The 17,564-nt window shown below is 46.3% G+C and overlaps 1 protein-coding gene and 1 pseudogene across 1 annotated transcript in view; one reads left to right on the top strand and one right to left on the bottom strand.

Annotated features, from left to right (window-relative positions):
- The first annotated feature begins 3,104 nt into the window (after positions 1 to 3,104).
- Positions 3,105 to 13,268, top strand: LOC112080926 (kin of IRRE-like protein 3; annotated as a pseudogene).
- Positions 13,269 to 13,798: 530 nt separating this feature from the next.
- Positions 13,799 to 17,564, bottom strand: part of LOC111958965 (suppressor of tumorigenicity 14 protein homolog) — a 35,929-nt gene continuing 32,163 nt past the window's right edge. The window contains exon 19 of the mRNA XM_024146878.2: positions 13,799 to 17,470. Coding sequence (XP_024002646.1) covers positions 17,309 to 17,470 — 162 coding nt within the window. The 3' untranslated portion in view covers positions 13,799 to 17,308. The remainder of the gene's footprint in view (positions 17,471 to 17,564) is intronic.

Genomic DNA, 17,564 nt, shown 5'->3' with positions numbered 1-17,564 from the left:
CACACACAAACACACATTTAAAAAAATGCTCACGGTTTTGATGTCTTTGGGACTGTTTATGACATCCCCTGCTGTTATAAGCTTTCACAAATAAACCTGGAAAATGTACTTACTGCCGTATATCAGCCCTGTAATATTTTTCAAACCAGCAGAGCAGCAAAAAAAAACTGTTTTCTTCAGTATCATATCAAGACTGTGTAACGTCTAGATAATGTGATTGCTGCAGTCACAATGACTTGCATGGACACTTAAAAGTCAGATCTGCACAGTTAGCACATTTTACAGTGAGTCACAATATTGTCAACTGTGGGGCAGCTTTTACATTGACCGAATGTGAGTGATCTACATATTCACCAGGCATCCAGAGGTGGGGAGAGGAGGGTGGTGGTGGAGAGAGGATGGCGGAGGGAGGGTGAGAGGAGAGTGGCCCGTGGGACTCCCAGACAGTGAAACACTGCTGCACCTGGTGGCTGATGGGGGAACAGCAGCAGCACATTCATTAGTCTTTACTGAACGTCTCTCTGATGATCTGGCAAATACACCTAACAAAGCAGAGAGACAGTTACAGAAGCAGGAGCTCAGCTCTATGCACAACAACAAGGCTAGGCTACTGTACTGTCTCCTCACTGCCTCTGCTTGTTTCTGTCATTTTATGAGCTCATTTAAGCAGCGAGACGAGGGGGAGAAGAAAAGGCCGCAAATGAAAGGCTGATCATGTGAATTCTGACGACCCATGATGAGGAACACTTCAACGACCACGCGCCTCTCAAGAGAGCACAGTGCCGCCAGTCATAGAGATCAACCACATACACACACCCACATACACCCACCCCAACCCTGCTTCACAACGCCCGACGCACCGACAGCACAGAGTGGAGGTGGCGAGGATGGACTGTTTGATTGGTTAGCGTGAGCGTGAGCACCTCCGCAGTCACACTGACCTTAGCCTTTGTGGACAAAAAGGCGTAGATGTTGTTTCCTCACACCTTGTAGAACGTCCGCATTAAGAGAGGACAAAATCCAGCAGGGACCGGGGTGTGTGTGTGTAGGCCTGTTTCGAGAACACAGATACACAGAGGCTAGTCTTGAAGTATGTGTGTGTGTGTGTGTGTGGTGGGGGGGGGGGGGGGGAGGGGATCAATGCAGCCAGATGAGACCAAAGCAATCCGGCGCATTCAAAGGAGTCAACGGCGGGAGAGCAGCCAAGGGAATCGGCATGGAAATTAAAATCACCTAGCACTCGGATTCCATTAGTGTCCGGGACGCGGTGGCGGAAGGACCTCTGACAATTCAGATACACACACCAGAAATTGTTCAGCGGAGGGAGCAAGAGAGAGACCGGGGCGCAGGCCCGCTGCTGTTTACGCTGCCGTTTTGGCTGGGGAGATAGACGCCTTCATCAGAGTGGCACGCTCTGCTTGTGCGAAACCATGCAAATAAATGAACAAATAAGCAATTCAGATAAAACACTCACTGGGCAACAGTGGGAGTAAAAGAGAGTATTAATGCCAGTCTCAATGTAAGAAGGAAATTTAAATAGCTCTTCTTTTTTTTCTTCTCACAGCCAAATGTTGTCGTTTCCATTCCAGTCTAACAAAGTAGAAACACACCGTCGGAAACACACGATGATGAAAGGATATTCTTTTCTCTGTGTGCAGTGGATGAATTGATGCAGCGTTAACACATCACATTAATCTCACTAGATGTTCCTCTCATTCAGAAGCTGTGTACTGTAAAAGGAGCTTTCAGTTTGTGGGTTGTTTCTCTCCTCTAACATGAATGCGTTGTGGTTTCCTCCTCTCTCCCTGTAGTTCCCCCCACAGACCCGGTGGGTGGAGGGGGTCTCTATCATACGTGTGAAGGCCCACACACCTACAACCTCACCTGCCGCGCCTCGGGGGCCAAGCCTGCCGCCGAGATCACCTGGTACAGAGACGGAGAGGTCATGGACACGGCATATACTCCAAGGTACAGAAAGATTACAGCCAATCAGATAACAGGTTGAGCCAGGGCAGGTTAGAGAGAGCAGGGCATGCCCAACCTCATCAGGATCCACTAACACCCACACAACACCAACACAGCACAGCAGAGTACAGCAGAGCCCATCTAAGCAGGTAAGGCAAGGTACAGCAGCTACTCAAAATGCAGCAACTTTCTCTCAGCCAACTCTTCCTTTTCCGTTTACCTGTTTTTCTCTATTTTCTTCATTTTCTTTTCTATTTCTCTCTCTTTCTCTCTCAGGACTTGTTCCTTCTCTCCCTACCTCCTCTCTGCAGTCGCCCTCCCTTTTTCACTCATACCTGAACCCCCCCTCCCCCCGCACTCTAATGCATCGACACTACAACATAACTGGAGCATGCAAAGCGCAGACAGGCATGAGCGTTTGATAAAGTAGAATTTCTGCCGAGGAGAAATCACCACACACAATGCCGAAACACAATGGGGGTGCGCCAGAGCGTGAACCAGCCGCAGTCGGGAAAGAGTCACATTTGTCATGCTCTCTGACCACGCTAATCTATGCTAATGACACTTTAAGGAGACTAGAGCCAGCAGTGGAGAAAAGGAGGGGGACAGGAGGGAGAGAAAGAGAAAGGGAGAGAGAAAGTGGGAGTAAAATAAAGAAGGGTGAGAGATACTGAGATACAGTTCACTGAAAGAAAGAAAGAAACTGGTGCTTTTAGAGAGAAGGAAGCTAGAGTAGGTGAGGGGAGGTAGAGGGGGAGAGGTGGCTTGGGGCAGAGTGAGGGGTGATGACAGGGAGTGATGCGACTCGATCTAGCGTAAAAATGCTTTTTGTGTGTCTGGCTGAGGAAGTGATTCATTGATTCAGCTGTCTGTTTGTCCGTCCATCCAGGGAATGGGCTCTGCTCTGCCCTTGCCCTTTTCCAGAGCTGCCTGTGAGACAACCCTCCCCGGCCCCCGTCCTCAGGCTACAGCCCAGAAATACGGACTCAGACACCTCTGCCATTACTGCACACTGTCTGACAGCCGTGTGTGTGTGTGTGTGTGTGTGTGTGTGTGTGTGTGTGTGTGTGTGTGTGTGTGTGGTGTGTGTGTGTGTGTGTTTTTTTGTGTGTCCTTCGAAAGGGACGGGCGATATCTCCAGAATCTACCCCTTTCCTCACTTAGGCGTATTGATTCCTGTGAGCAATAAATAGATCTCAAAGATGATGACAAACAAGGAGCGCTGACTGGGAGCACTCTCAGAAATGTGGAACAGCACATATCCCAGGCACATCATAAAATATATGATTTAACTGCCATGCCAATGGACTGGATGGCAATTGAATGCCTCACACGTCAGAAAGATAGGTCCCGCAGTGTCAACACAGACACCCAGAGGGGAAGACTCAGCAGGCCTTACATGAGGCTACACCTATTCTATACCTTACTTCCCTACTTAAACCCCTTTGTCTCTTTAGAGACCAAAATATATTAATTAATGGATCTAACCCAAGAGGTGAAATAAGGACTCATAACTCCCTCTGCATGTTTAACGCTGTCTCTTGTCTGTCTTGACCATTGAGATGTACAGTAAACATCGTAGATGTCTTATCTCCATGTCTCTGGTCTGTCTCTCCTAGACGCGGATGGAGGTGGGAAGAGGGAACTGGCTGTCAGTATGCTTCCTGTGGTGCCGGAGGACAAGGACTCTGGCCGTACCTACACCTGCCGCGTCCTCAACCTGCCGCCCCCGCCGGACTCCAGACCTCCGTCACCATCAACGTCCAGCGTGAGTGTTCTCAGTGACTCTTAGTGTCCCCTACAGTCCTCTGTAGTGTCCTCGTCCAGCGTGATGTGGGGACACTAAGGTACCAACACTCTGTAGTACCTCATCTCAGTGATGGGGACACACCTCGGGTACAACATCTGTAGTGCCCTCGTCCCAGTGATGGGGACACACCTCGGGTACAACACTCTGTAGTGCCCTCGTCCAGTGGATGGGACACACCTCGGGGACAACACTCTGTAGTGCTCGGGTACAACACTCTGTAGTGCCCTCGTCCCAGTGATGGGGACACACCTTGGAGTACAACACTCTGTCAGAGGACGGGAGAATTCAGAGTCAAAATACATTCAACTACCAACTATCAACTTGCATACTACTTAGTATGTACTGATGTATTGTCCATGGACCTAGTATGCTATTGTGGATACTAGTATGCTAGTGTGGATATTGGGACATAGTCCTATAGGTAAAGTTTATAGTGACAAATATACTGCCAATAACGACTAGGTAGTAGCCTATACACATATATCATCTAATATATTTATTTATATACTCTAGGCATTAGTTGAGGGCTTTGGTTGAAATAAATACATTTCACCCAGCACCACTTTAGAGTTAATGGAAGAGTGGTTAGTTCTGCCTGCCTGCCTGCACATGCAATCGTCACCCTTCAATGATTCATACACTAACCTCTCTGTGACAAACACACACCCCCTTCATATAGGTCCTAGCTCAGTGACACATACCTCCAGTGTTCACAGAGCTTCCTTTAGTCCTGTTCCTTCTCCCTTGACTGACACATATTCAGCCTTCATATACTGTAGAATCCTCCTGTAAAGGGGTGCGTAACTGGTGCAGGGAAGTCAGACACAGGAGAGCAGAACTAGGTAATAGCCGGAGCGTATTAATACAAAAACCAACGGCAATAAAAAATCAATGGGTACAAAACCGACGCGCACCAGTAATCATGTGCACAAGCACTTACAAACAAACAATTCCACACAAAGACATGGCGGGAAAGAGGTTAAATACACAACAATTAATGAGGGAAATGAAAACCAGGTGTGTAGGAAAACAAACGACAAACAAATGGAAAATGAAAAGTGGATCGACGATGGCTAGAAGACGGTGACGCCGACCGCCGAACGTCGCCCGAACAAGGAGAGGAACCGACTTCGGTGGAACGTGACCCTCCATAGTGATAGATATGACACGTACTATGTTCACCTCTCAGTAATGTTGTGTGCTCCCCTCCATCCTGCAGACCCTCCATCAGTGACCCTGTCCGTCACGCCCAGACTGTCATGGAGGGAGCCAAGGTTCTGTTCATCTGCTCTGCCTCTGCCAACCCTGAAGTCACAGGATACAGGTAAAAACGACACTCAACCTACACTTTTTGGGTTCATTTCTTTCATAGTCAGTGTGTACTGCATTATTATGGAACTATTAGCCTTTTGTTGGTCCAGTTTGGACTTTATTATTATGGCACAGCTCAAAATTATCTAGTGACCCAAAGTGAATGGTACCCCAATATTTCTGGTAAACCAAGTGATCTTGTCACCAATGTGCATGTGGTAAATTGACCTTGCAACTTTATGTGAGCTGGTAAATTGACTTCTACCCTATGTGATGTGTAATTCCTTCTAACCTATGTGATGTGGTATTGACATTCTACCCTATGTGATGTGGTAAATTGACCTTCTAACTATTGTGATGTGGTAAATTGACCTTCTAACCCTATGTGATGTGGTAAATTGACCTTCTAACCCTATGTATGTGGTAAATTGCCTTCAACCTGTGATGGTAAATTGACCTTCTAACCCTATGTGATCGTGGTAAATTGACATTCTAACGCCTATGTATGTGGTAAATTGACATTCTAAACGCTATGTGATGTGGTAACATTGACATTCTAACCGCTTATGTGATGTGGTAATTGACATTCTAACCCTATGTGATGTGGTAAATTGACATTCTAACGTATGTGATGTGGTAATTGACATTCTAACCCTATGTGATGTGGTAAATTGACCTTCTAACCTATGTGATGTGGTAAATTGACATTCTAACCCATGTGATGTGGTAAATTGACATTCTAACCTATGTGATGTGGTAAATTGACATTCTAACCCTATGTGATGTGGTGATCTGGTGGTCCAGGTGGTCCAAGGGAGGAGTCCCCATCTCGGAGGCGAACGGGGACAGCCTGGAGTGACGGTAGACCACTCGTACTTCACAGACCCTGTCTCCTGTGAAGTGTCCAACTCGTGGGCGCACCAACGTCAGCACCCTGGTGGATGTACAATGTGAGTGAAGCACATCAGTGCATCAATGTACAGTACTAGTAGCCTATAGTGTAATCCGAGTAGTGTGTCTGTGAACACATGTTCACCCTCCGTCACAAGAGTTTCGTGTTCTTGGAGGATACTGTGTCATGTGCTTTATGCTTGAAAAGGCCTTAGGGATATGATTAAAGTCATAATGAATGGTGAATAAGGCTGTATTAGTTCTGATGGTGTCCTGGGCTCCTCTACAGTTGGTCCCAGCTGCGCTGTCGAGCCCAAGCCCATGAACGTGGACATTGGGATGGACGCTGCCTTCACCTGCACTGGACAGGCAACCCTCCCTCACCTGGCCTGGACAAACAGGGCTCCAGCGTAGTAAGACAAGTAGCTCATCAATACTTATACTGTGTGTGTGTGTGTGTGTGTGTGTGTGTGTGTGCTGTGTGTGTGTGTGTGTGTGTGTGTGTGTGTGTGTGTGTGGTGTGTGTGTGTGTGTGTGTGTGTGTGTGTGTGTGTGTGTGTGTGTGTGTGTGTGGTTGGGGGGGTGTGTGTGTGTGTGCTGTGTGTGTGGTGTGGGTGTGTGTGTGTGTGTGTGTGTGTGTGTGTGTCGGATGCGAGTGTGTAATGAGAGAAAGCCCTCAGACATCAGAGCTAAACCTTCAGAGGCAGTGTGTGTGATGACTGTCAGGTTCTCACACTGCTGAAAGCAGGGGAGGTGACACTGTCATAACAACGTGAACACTAAATCAATCACATCCACAGTTGAGACACACTAGTTAAAAACCAGCCGACACATTTCACATCCCACTCCGAGAACAGCTTCTCAAACCGCTCCTCAACCCAGACCAAGACACAACACAAAGAACATCTAGGGAGGATTATGTGAGGTAGCTTACAAACAGCCCAGTTCCACCTTTAGTTTGCGTCATCCTGGTTCAAGGTCTCCCACCCCACCTCAGGCAACACTATCAGCGCTATCTCCAGGGAGCCTCTCCCGGAGTTTCAACGGATTTCAGAGGCAGCTTTTGCTAAAAACGCCACTGCTAAAGAGAAGAGAGCTGCAGGCCAGCAGGCGATGCTGTAAAAGCCATGCTGTCATCTCCATCTCCCAGAGTGAACCAACGCTCTCCGGAAGAAAAGAACAGGAGGTGCTCTCTAATCCACACACACCGCGGCCACCACGCCTCACACAGCTACCAGTAATGGATTCATTAGGTTACTCTATAATTGTGGAGGAATAAAAAATGGAGAGTGGGAGTGAAAGGACGGAGGGAGGGAGACGAGGGGCATAGAGGGAGAGTAAATGGATTAATCACAGCTTGATGGAATGGTGGGATCAATGAGCTAACGAGTGCGCAAGTGTAGAGCGAACTGTAGCAGCCTCTAAAGGCTACGGCCCACTCACACCATGATAACGTTATGCTCTGCCGGCAACGTTTAATTAGGACAATCTCCACAGCAGCATGGTCACTCCAGAGGTGCCTGGCTGTAGCTGTAGTCTGTGATTAAAGCCACAGTGTTGTCACCACCATGAAATTAAACTGAAACAGAGTGTAGGTGCTACGGAGAGACTGTCCGTTCTGCCCCATCCATTCTGCTGCAACAACTGCCCCAATGAACTGCTGCTAAAAAGACACTCACTCTCTCCCCTCCCTCTCCTCTTATCCCTCCTGTCTACCCCTCTCTCTCTATTTTCCCCTCTCCCTCCCCTCCTCTCCCTCCCCAGGTGCTCAGTAATGGCAACACCCTGCAGCTGAAGGCTGTCACCCAGGAGGATGCTGGGACGTATACCTGCAAGGCCATCGTCCCCCGCATCGGTGTGGCTGAGAGGGACGTCACACTCACTGTCAACGGTAAGTCTCATATTAGTCTCAATAGTCTGAAAATAGGGCTAATTCAATACCACTTTCAACATGATGTTTTTTGTTGACTTTTAGATGTAGAATATTAAAGATGCACGTTTGGTATTATCTATGTAGAATGTTTACTCAAGCATAATATGTGTCAACCATCTGACAATGCATCTGTGTTTAATATGTCAATGTCTCAAAATCTCCCTCTTTCTCTCCCCCACGTCTCTCTCGTCACGTCTCTCGCCACGTCTCTCACACAAACACTTTCTCTCTCTCTCTCTCTCCAGGCCCACCTATCATTACAGCGGACGCCACACAGCACGCTGTCAAGCACTCCAAGGGCAAGCTAGAGTGCCTGGTGGGAAACAGCCCCCCGCCTGACAAGATTGTAAGTGAGCCTGTTGTCTTTTCCTGTCTTTCCTGTTTCAATGATGTGTGTGTATGTGTGTGTGTGTGTGTGTGCGTGCGTACATGTGCTCACGCACACAAGTGTGTGCACATTTAATACACACTGAATCCCCCATCTACACACACACACATCATCCCTTCATCACTCAATGGGGATGAGAGAGAGGGAGAGAGAACAGAAAGGTAACTAGAAAGGGGGCCGGCCCTCATGCAGGCTGCAGCCAAACCGCACGGCTCAATTAGCGCTGCATCCATCAGGCCTCGGTGGGCTGACCCCGTCAGGTGACCCTGGGTGCGTGGGCAGCTCTGACAGAGGATAATTAGGGTCTGAGGGGGAGTGAGAGGCAGGCACCCCGTAGACCTTACCTAGCAGCAGGAGAGAAGCTTCAGCACCGACAGGAGCATCTTACACAGCCTCACAGGTCCGGCAGGGCTTAGAGGCTGACAGGGCTTACCTCCAGGGCAAGACGTAGGAGGCAATTTAGACCTACGGCCCTTAGCAATGTCAGCCAGGTGYATGGAGAGGGAGGAAAACAGAGAGAAGGAAAGAGAGAAGGAGGGAGGGTGGTTGGTTAGAGGGTACCTGTGATTGATCTAAGCATGGGAAGTAGTGGTTGAACTGAGCTCTGACAGCGCTGCTAGCCACTCACCTGTTGTTCATCTCCCATCTTTCTCACTAGGTGTGGACYTTTGGAGARGTGACCCTCTCCTCGGGRTCCTCCGGTCGTTTCTCTGTCCAGACGGTGACCAGCGACCACGGGGTCCTGTCCTCCCTGGTCCTGTCTGAGACCCTGGCCCAGGACTTCCAGCTCCGCTACAACTGCACCGCATGGAACCGCTTCGGCACAGGCACCGCGCTGGTCACCCTCAAGGAGCAAGGTACGGGTAGGAACTGGACAGGGGTCCTTATTATCTATGATCAGAATGACCAATCTCACTAAGACGAGCACTATGGAGAGACGGTGCTGGGAAGAGAGAGGGGTTAGATGAGGTCAAAGCAGAACTCCAATCGAGTGCTTATCTTAATTATACTATTTTAATCAATATAATTTAATCAGCAGATGGTGGGCCTTAATGAATACATTGGGCCCATAACATAGATATTGATCGGGGACTAAAGTCAATTAGATCAGGCCACAGGTGTCCCAAGGCTGAGCCGCCGGCGGTCCCTTAGCTCCCTCTCTCTCTCTCTCTAAGTGTGTGAGAGCCACCCTCTTCAAATTTACTTAAACCACAATTTACTTACTCACACACACACATATGCACACACAAACACACACTCTGCACACTGGAGTTGGCGGAYGTAAGGAAGGAAGGCCTTTGTTGCAGTAGACACCAAAAATAAGGTCCTCGCCAGCAATTTACATCAAGGCAGCTCAGCCGGGGTCTCGGGAGAGTTGAGCGGTGTGCCGTATCTCTCTCCTGGAATCTCTAATTAGATTACTGTCTATTGCTTCATTGCATGTCAGGCCTTGTTACCCTTCTTCCAGAGAGATTAGACACAATAGCCGGGGCTGTGGGGACGCAGGGGGCTCTAAGTGTGTGTGTGTGTGTGTGTGTGTGTGTGTGCGTGCGTGCGTGTGCGTGCGTGAGTGTTTCTGAGGGACCATGAGGCTTACTGCAGATGAATTTATATAGGAGCAGGCGTTGGCAGAGATTAGTTGGGGGGGAATGAGTAGAGTGGCGTTAGAAGAGGAGAGGAGACTGGATCTGGTTCTGCCTCCTTCACTGTCTCTCTCTGATCAGTAGCAAGATCCTGACACTTCTCTCTTTTCCTCTCTCTCTCTCTCCTCACAGAGGCCCTGCCCATGCTGATCATCATTGGGGCGGCGGTGGGCGGAGGGTGTGTCCTGCTTATCTGTGTCGTCACCCTGGTCTCTCTCTGCTGCAGGCACACCGGGAAAGGTGAGGTCGAAGGTCAGATATGGGCCATACTGGGGTTGGGCTACATTCCATGTCAATTCACCCTATTCAAGGAAATAAATTGACATTCAGTAAATGACTATTCACTCAATATTTTTCAATCAATGTGAACTGACTGAATTGAAATAGAACTGACCCCAACCCTTAGCGATGCATGGCTAGTTTCAACTTCATGAAAGAAGCACAATCAAATCCTTTTCTATAAAGGCAACAGGCATGAAAAGCAGTTTTAGAATCGTTTCTAAATCACCTGTCTCTTTTGAATCCTCACAGGTAAAAAGTGCACACGCCTCTCAAAGAGTGACATCAGAGTTCAGATTGTGCACAGRGACCACAARGCTACCCGTGGCAACGATGATGAGGAGGATGTCAAGGAGCCCATGGTAAATGCCTCCGTTCAATCACTTTCAGTAGGTTTTCAAYTACCTTTTCATCTTTATATAACAGATATATATAATGTATWTTACTMTGATGATGTGATGARACACAGTACAGTCATTTTGTTGTGCTCATGTTCYTRTGAGTCTAAGATGTTCCACCTTTGTAATTGTAGGGCCTGTTGTTTCCCCCTCAGGCCCCCAACAGCAGTGAGTCTCCTGGGACGTCCCGGACGGAACACAGTGACCTGCTGGAGGAGGACGAGGACGAGAGGTCCGACATCAAGGTAAAAACCGTAAGGAGAAACACTCACTTATACAATATACATGCATGGGAAAAATTGCAAWCATTRGTTGAGCATTTGTTGCATATGCTGTTTTGCTGMMMMTTTTMAAAAAGTCTGAAATCTCTATATACACACTGTATCTTTAAAAGCGGTTGAACAACTTAACACCCTGTTGTTATTTCCTCTCCCCTCAGGACCCKACTAACGGCTACTACAACGTGCATGCTCACGAGGACCGGGTGATCCGCAGTGGTTTCTCAGATTACGTGCCCAACCCCCGTCCTGTCTACACGCCATCCCAGCTGCCSTCCCCCAGCCCGCTGTACGGCCAGCACACAGTGGTGGCAGCCACACAGCCCCGCATCTACGACTTCTCCCACCGCTACGCCACCACCACAGGYGCCCGCTCCACCTARGAGCAGCAGCAGGCAGCGGCAGCCCAGCCCGGAGCCATCTACCCCACCGACCCCGTCTACAGCGGCTCTGCCTACCTGCCCACCGCCGCCACATACGGKCGAGCCTTCACCAGCTACGTCAAGCCCGCCTCCTACGAGAAGGTGGACGCCTACGATCAATCGGACCAGGCCAGCAAGGTGTCTAGCTCCTCCCGTTTCTCATATGCATCATCGCAGGTCTCCTCCCAGCAGTCCGACTACGGACGGCCGTCACAACGCATGCAGACTCACGTCTGATTGGACAGCGGAACAGGGGGTGGAGCGCGGAGGGCCATGTAAAGGGGAAGCATTGGTCATCTCTATAGGAAGTGWGGCCAGACTAACATGAGGAGAGAGGACTGGATGGCTGGTCCTTCTCCTGGACACGTTTTGGAAGGAGATGTAGGTGACAGGGATTGCCTTCCTTATTTGTTATTCAGTTGTCATTCTGGGATTGAATGGTCCCAATGGAGTRCCAATGGAGTCATTCCCCATCAATAAATCATCTACTACAGTGTCTGCTACTTCAGAGATGAGCCTGCTATTCTGTCATGYCACTGGTTTTGTTTTACCAGTGAGGGGATGGGAGGAAGGCAAACTGGAAATCACCAGACAGGAGCATCTCATGACTTTGGGTGGCCTAAACTAACTGGATTCTGGAGCCTAGCTAACATTTCTCAAAAAGAACAGACTGCTCAGACAAATAGAACTTATAACAGACTGAACAAAATAAAAAATGCAGACGTCTTCGTTTAAAAAAAAGAAAAGTCAACACATTGTGGTAATTTGTTGTTTGTCGGCATGTGAAAGGAGTTCTAAGCACATTCGTGTCTCTCTATCCATTTAAAGAAGCCTGAGCTCCACAGTGGCAGCCATAAACCGTTCTGCAAAACAGTACGTTTGGCTTGTGTGTGGGTTATTGGGGAGTGAAAGCAGAGTGAGGTATGGAGAGAATGTGTATCCTAGCCTTCGCTTAATAGAGAGACAGCCTGTGTGTTATCATTCTACCCTGGTGGACAAGAAAAGGAAATAGAAAAACCCAAAGATGGTGAGCTACAGTACATAGCAGTGTATTGAAAGCGTTAGGGATAGAGATGAATTCCTCTGAGTACTGTATTACTTCTGTGTTTACCAGATTGCTAAATGGAGACTATTTCCAGAACAATCAGAGAATGTGYWTTGTAAAATGGTGGCAGTCTTGAACTTGAATAATCTCAAGGTGCAGTCTCAACTTGAACAGGCTAAGATGGGACCTACTTGTGAAACTGTCCCTCTTCAGACACCATCCACACGCCAGTCTTTATGACACAATCAAGTAGCTTCAATATGTTTACAAAAACACAGTACTACCCTGAAATACTGACTAGATCAACTGTACAAATGGGTGAAGAAGCCCCATTCTTTCTCTGTTGCATGCAGATGATGTGTCTAGTGAAACTCTTCAGCATTTCTTTTCCATGTCCATTATGCTTGTTTGAGAGACTGCTTACTGCACCTGGCTCAGTTGCATTCCGATTCTGGACACTACTGGAACCCTGTACTGCCATTTTGGGTCGAGAGCCGCGCTACTGGTCAGTCGGCCCAATTGGAGAACAAATGTCACTAAGTGAACCAAGTGATTTAAAACAAAAATCATCGCTCGTCTTTATTTTTATATTTTATATAAGCCTTAATGTACAGCTTGTAAGCTGCTTTACTGTAAAGTATCTTTATATTATATATACATAAATCTATATCTTGATTGATTTTATTTGGGTCCACAATTTTTCTCTTTCTGTTCCGTTGTAAATCAATCACTGAATGCAGAAAGATGAACAATGCTTTTTGGGAACACAACTAATTGCCATTTGTTGGTTTGGTTCATTTAGTTTTTTTAATAATGTATTAAGGATTTTATTTGCTAAAAATGAGCTATTGTTGCTTGTAACTTTGTATACATATTTATATTTAAATAAAACCATTTCAGATAAAGACCAGCATGGTTTGAGTACTGTACTGTACGTTGGCACGGTGAGGAGATGCAGTGAGTATGCTGTGTGTGTATGTCATGGGGGAACAGGTACAAACAAAGCTGCTTATGTACCGAAGTTGATGAATACATAAATTAGCAGCGCTGTCTATGTTGATTCTCCTATTCCCGTGGTGGAGTGTAGCTTTTAATGAAGACAGATGTGATTGTAGATCTCCTACTGTCTGTGTATCCACCTCCCTACACCCACACGCCCAGCTCCCCTGGTAACAGGATATTGCTGTGACAAAGCTAGGTATAATGTGACAATATCAGCTTGTCTTGTCACCTCGGTCTCGTTACATCTCGTCTCCAGGTAGACATGCTAGTCACGGCAGGGAGGCGATGAGTGCTATGAGAGATCCACATTCATTACAGGCTGCCGTGTAAAGGGACATGGCCCCACAATAGACTCATAATACTTACTATACAATAGCTATTATAGAGACACGAGTCAGTCAATGACAAATGGAGGTAATTGACATGCAGAAGATTCAGGTAAAGTATGTTTATTGTGTAGGATTCATAAATCTTTTATATAAAAACGAGGCATACAAACACAATTGAACAGTAGAAAAGGAGTGTCCACAATCCAATATAAATGTTACCTTTATTTAACTACACACAGTAACAGCTCACATGTATTATTTATAAAGTCACTTTTGGCCCCTTCAACCCATGTTCTGAAAAATAGACCTTTATACACTTCATATTACCCAGCATTATGCCAATGTTAGGGACCAGAGAAAAAAATTGCCCAACATTATCTTCAACCTATAACAATTAAAATATTTTCAGCACTTCTAACATTTACAAACAATGGAGATCTTTAGGTTTTCAAGTCACAGTAAATGTACAAATACAAACACAAGCCAAAATAGAGTGAAAGAAAACCAATGAAGAATCTGAACAGTTAAAAGCAGGACCAAGATTGTCCAATAAAAAGTCCACTGTTTGAGAGGGGTGAGAAGAACTCATTGTGTTGCTCCGTGCAAACAGCTAAACCCAATTGATTTTCTTGAGCTGCCGTGCGTAGGGGAGTGAAGACCCGCATCACCCTCAGCTCAACTGGCAAATGGAGACCGTTTTAGCTAGCCTGTATATGGAGTTCTCCTAGAATACTAATGTGAGGGAAATGGCCGCAGCATCTCCTCCCACCTGCCTTCCATCTTTGAGGACATGTATTTCCATTGTTAGAGCGATCACTCGGATATCTTGTCAGTGGCTCCAGAAAGTATTCATACCCCTTGACATTTTCCACATTTTGTTGTATTACATTCTGAATTTAAAATGTATTAAATTGAGATTGTGTCACTAGCCTACACACAATATCCCATAATAAAGTGGGATTATGTTTTTAGAAATGAAAAGGTGAAATGTCGATAGCCAATAAGTATTCAAACCTTTTGTTATAGCAAACCTCAATGTTCACAAATAAAAATTTGTTTAAGTTACAAATTGCATGGATTCACTCTGTGTGCAATAATAGAGTTTAACATGATATTTGAATGACTACCTCATCTCTGTACCCCACACATACAAACAATTGTAACCTCAGTCGAGCAGTGAATTTTAAACAAAAATTCAACCACAAAGACCAGGGAGGTTTTCCAATGCCTCGCAGAGGGGCACCTATTGGGTAGATGAGTAAAACATTATTTTTTTTAAAGCAGACATTGAATATCCCTTTGAGCATGGTGACGTTAGTCATTACACTTTGGATGGTGTATCAATACCCCCAGTCACTACAAAGACACAGGCGTCCTTCCTAACTCAGTTGTCAGAGAGGAAGGAAACAGCTCAGGAATTTCACCATGAGGCCAATGGTGACTTTAAAACATTTACAGAGTTTAATGGCTGTGATAGGAGAAAACTGAGGTTGGATCACCAACATTGTAGTTAGTCCACACTACTAACCTAAATGACAGACTGAAAAGAAGAAAGCCTGTACAGAATACAAATATTGGAAAACATGCATCCTGTTTGCAATAAGGCACCAATGTAAAACTTCAAAAAAATGGCAAAGAAATGAAATGTATATCCTGAATACAAAGAGTTATGTTTGGGACAAATCCAACACTGGGTAACACTTCATATTTTCAAGCATCGTGGTGACTGCATCATGTTATGGGTATGCTCGTGTAACAGTTTACCTTCCATCCCTCTCCTCGCCCCTACCTGGGCTCGAACCAGGGACCCTCTGCACACATTGACAACAGCCACCCTCGAAGCATCGTTAACCATCACTCCACAAAAGCCGCAGCCCTTGCAGAGCAAGGGGAACAACTACTTCTAGGTCTCAGAGCGAGTGACGTCACCGATTGAAACGCTATTAGCGCACACCCCGCTACCTAGCTAGCCATTTCACATCGGTTACACTCACCCCCCTTTTGACCTCCTCCTTTTCCGCAGCAACCAGTGATCCGAGTCACGGCTCCAATGTAACAGTTTAGCTTCCGTCCCTCTCCTCACCCCTACCTGGGCTCGTACCAGTGACCCTCTGCACACATCGACAACAGCCACCCTCGAAGCATCGTTACCCATCGCTCCACAAAAACCGCGGCCCTTGCAAAGCAAGTGGAACAACTACTTCAAGGTCTCAGAGCGAGTGACGTCACTGATTGAAATGCTATTAGTGAGCACCCTGCTAACAAGCTAGCCATTTCACATTGGTTACACTCGTCATTGGCTAGGGAGTTTTTCTGGGGGGGYAAAAACAAAATGGAATAGAGCTAAACACAATCAAAATCCTAGAGGAAAACCTGCTTTAGTCTGCTTTCCAACAGACACTGGGAGACAAATTCACCTTTCAGCAGGACAATAACCTAAAACACAAGGCCAAATATACACTGGAGTTGCTTACCAAGACGACATTGAATATTCCTAAGTGGCTTAGTGACAGTTTCAAATTAAAACTAGCTTGAAAACCTATGGCAAGACTTGAAAATGGTTGTCTAGTAATGATCAACAACCAACTTGACAGAGCTTGAAGAATTTTGAAAAGAATATTGTGCAAATATTGTACAATCCAGGTATGGAAAACTCATAGGGATTTACCAAGAAAGACTCGTAGCTGTAATCTCTGCCGAAGGTGATTATAACATGAATTTACTCAGGGGTGTGAATACATATGTAAATMTGATATTTCTGTACAAACATTTCTAAAAATAGGTTTTCACTTTGTCATTATGGGGTATTGTGTGTAGATGGGTGATTTTTGTTAATATTTAATCAATTTGTAATTCAGGCTGTAACAAAATGTGAAATAAATCAAGGGGTATGAATTGATTCTGAAGGCACTGCAATAGACAATCTTTGTTAGAACTCAAGATTCCATGCATCTCTGCATTACTAATATCACACTCACTTATAAAACATTCCATGTTCTTGTCAAGGCACTTTAAGTGAAAATTGGCAGGTGAAAACAGCTGGTAAAGAAATACATTGTAAAAAAACTATACTCTAAAATATACCTTTCTTTTATAGCTTATTCTATTCCTGTTCAATTTCTGATTCCCTCAGTTCATTTGGCATGTCGGTCTGCCCAACAGAAGATGTGATCTCACATCATAGCAATGGGGGAGACTTGGCAAATACCACCAAAAACAAAGTGTGTCCTCAAAATATACATCTTCCATTATTTACACTGGGAGAATATTAATCAAACCAGTGGAACATGACATGATTGATGGAGGTGCAGGAGTCTTGCTGCTTCTCGGAGCCTTTGAGAACCAGGGTTGCATCAGTACAGCATAAAAACATTYAAAAARCTAATCCKAAACCCATTTGAAATCATTCYTCTGAGCAGTAGCTAGCCCCATGCAGGCCCTCAGTGGGTGTCGGAGGCTGGTTGAGGCTGGCTAGATGAATGGATAGCTCTGGTCATCATGGGGGGACTCGTCCTCAATCAGACGCAATGTTCCATATTCCTTATTTTTTGTCTTGTCCTGTCAGACCCCCAAACTGTCTACCCGCTGTCCCTCCCCCTCCCCCATCATCAGCATCAAACCCCCGTGTTCTTGCGGATCCAGTCTCTCAGCTTGGTGACACGCGAGTAGACGCCGGGCTTGTTCCGACGAGCGCAGCCCTCGCCCCAGCTCACGATACCTGCCTGGAACCACATCCCACTTTCTTCGAAGCACACCAGGGGACCCCCCGAGTCTCCCTAAACAGAGGACAGAGACATTACATTCGGCACAAAGGAAATTTGTTTAAGTGTGTTTTAAGTTGCAGGTGTATGCCACATGTTTCTGTTTATA

The sequence above is a fragment of the Salvelinus sp. IW2-2015 genome, unplaced genomic scaffold (assembly GCF_002910315.2).
Source record: "Salvelinus sp. IW2-2015 unplaced genomic scaffold, ASM291031v2 Un_scaffold16593, whole genome shotgun sequence".
NCBI lineage: Eukaryota > Metazoa > Chordata > Actinopteri > Salmoniformes > Salmonidae > Salvelinus > Salvelinus sp. IW2-2015.
The sequence above is the reverse complement of the archived record's forward strand: the minus strand, read 5'-3'. Positions and strand labels throughout refer to the sequence as shown.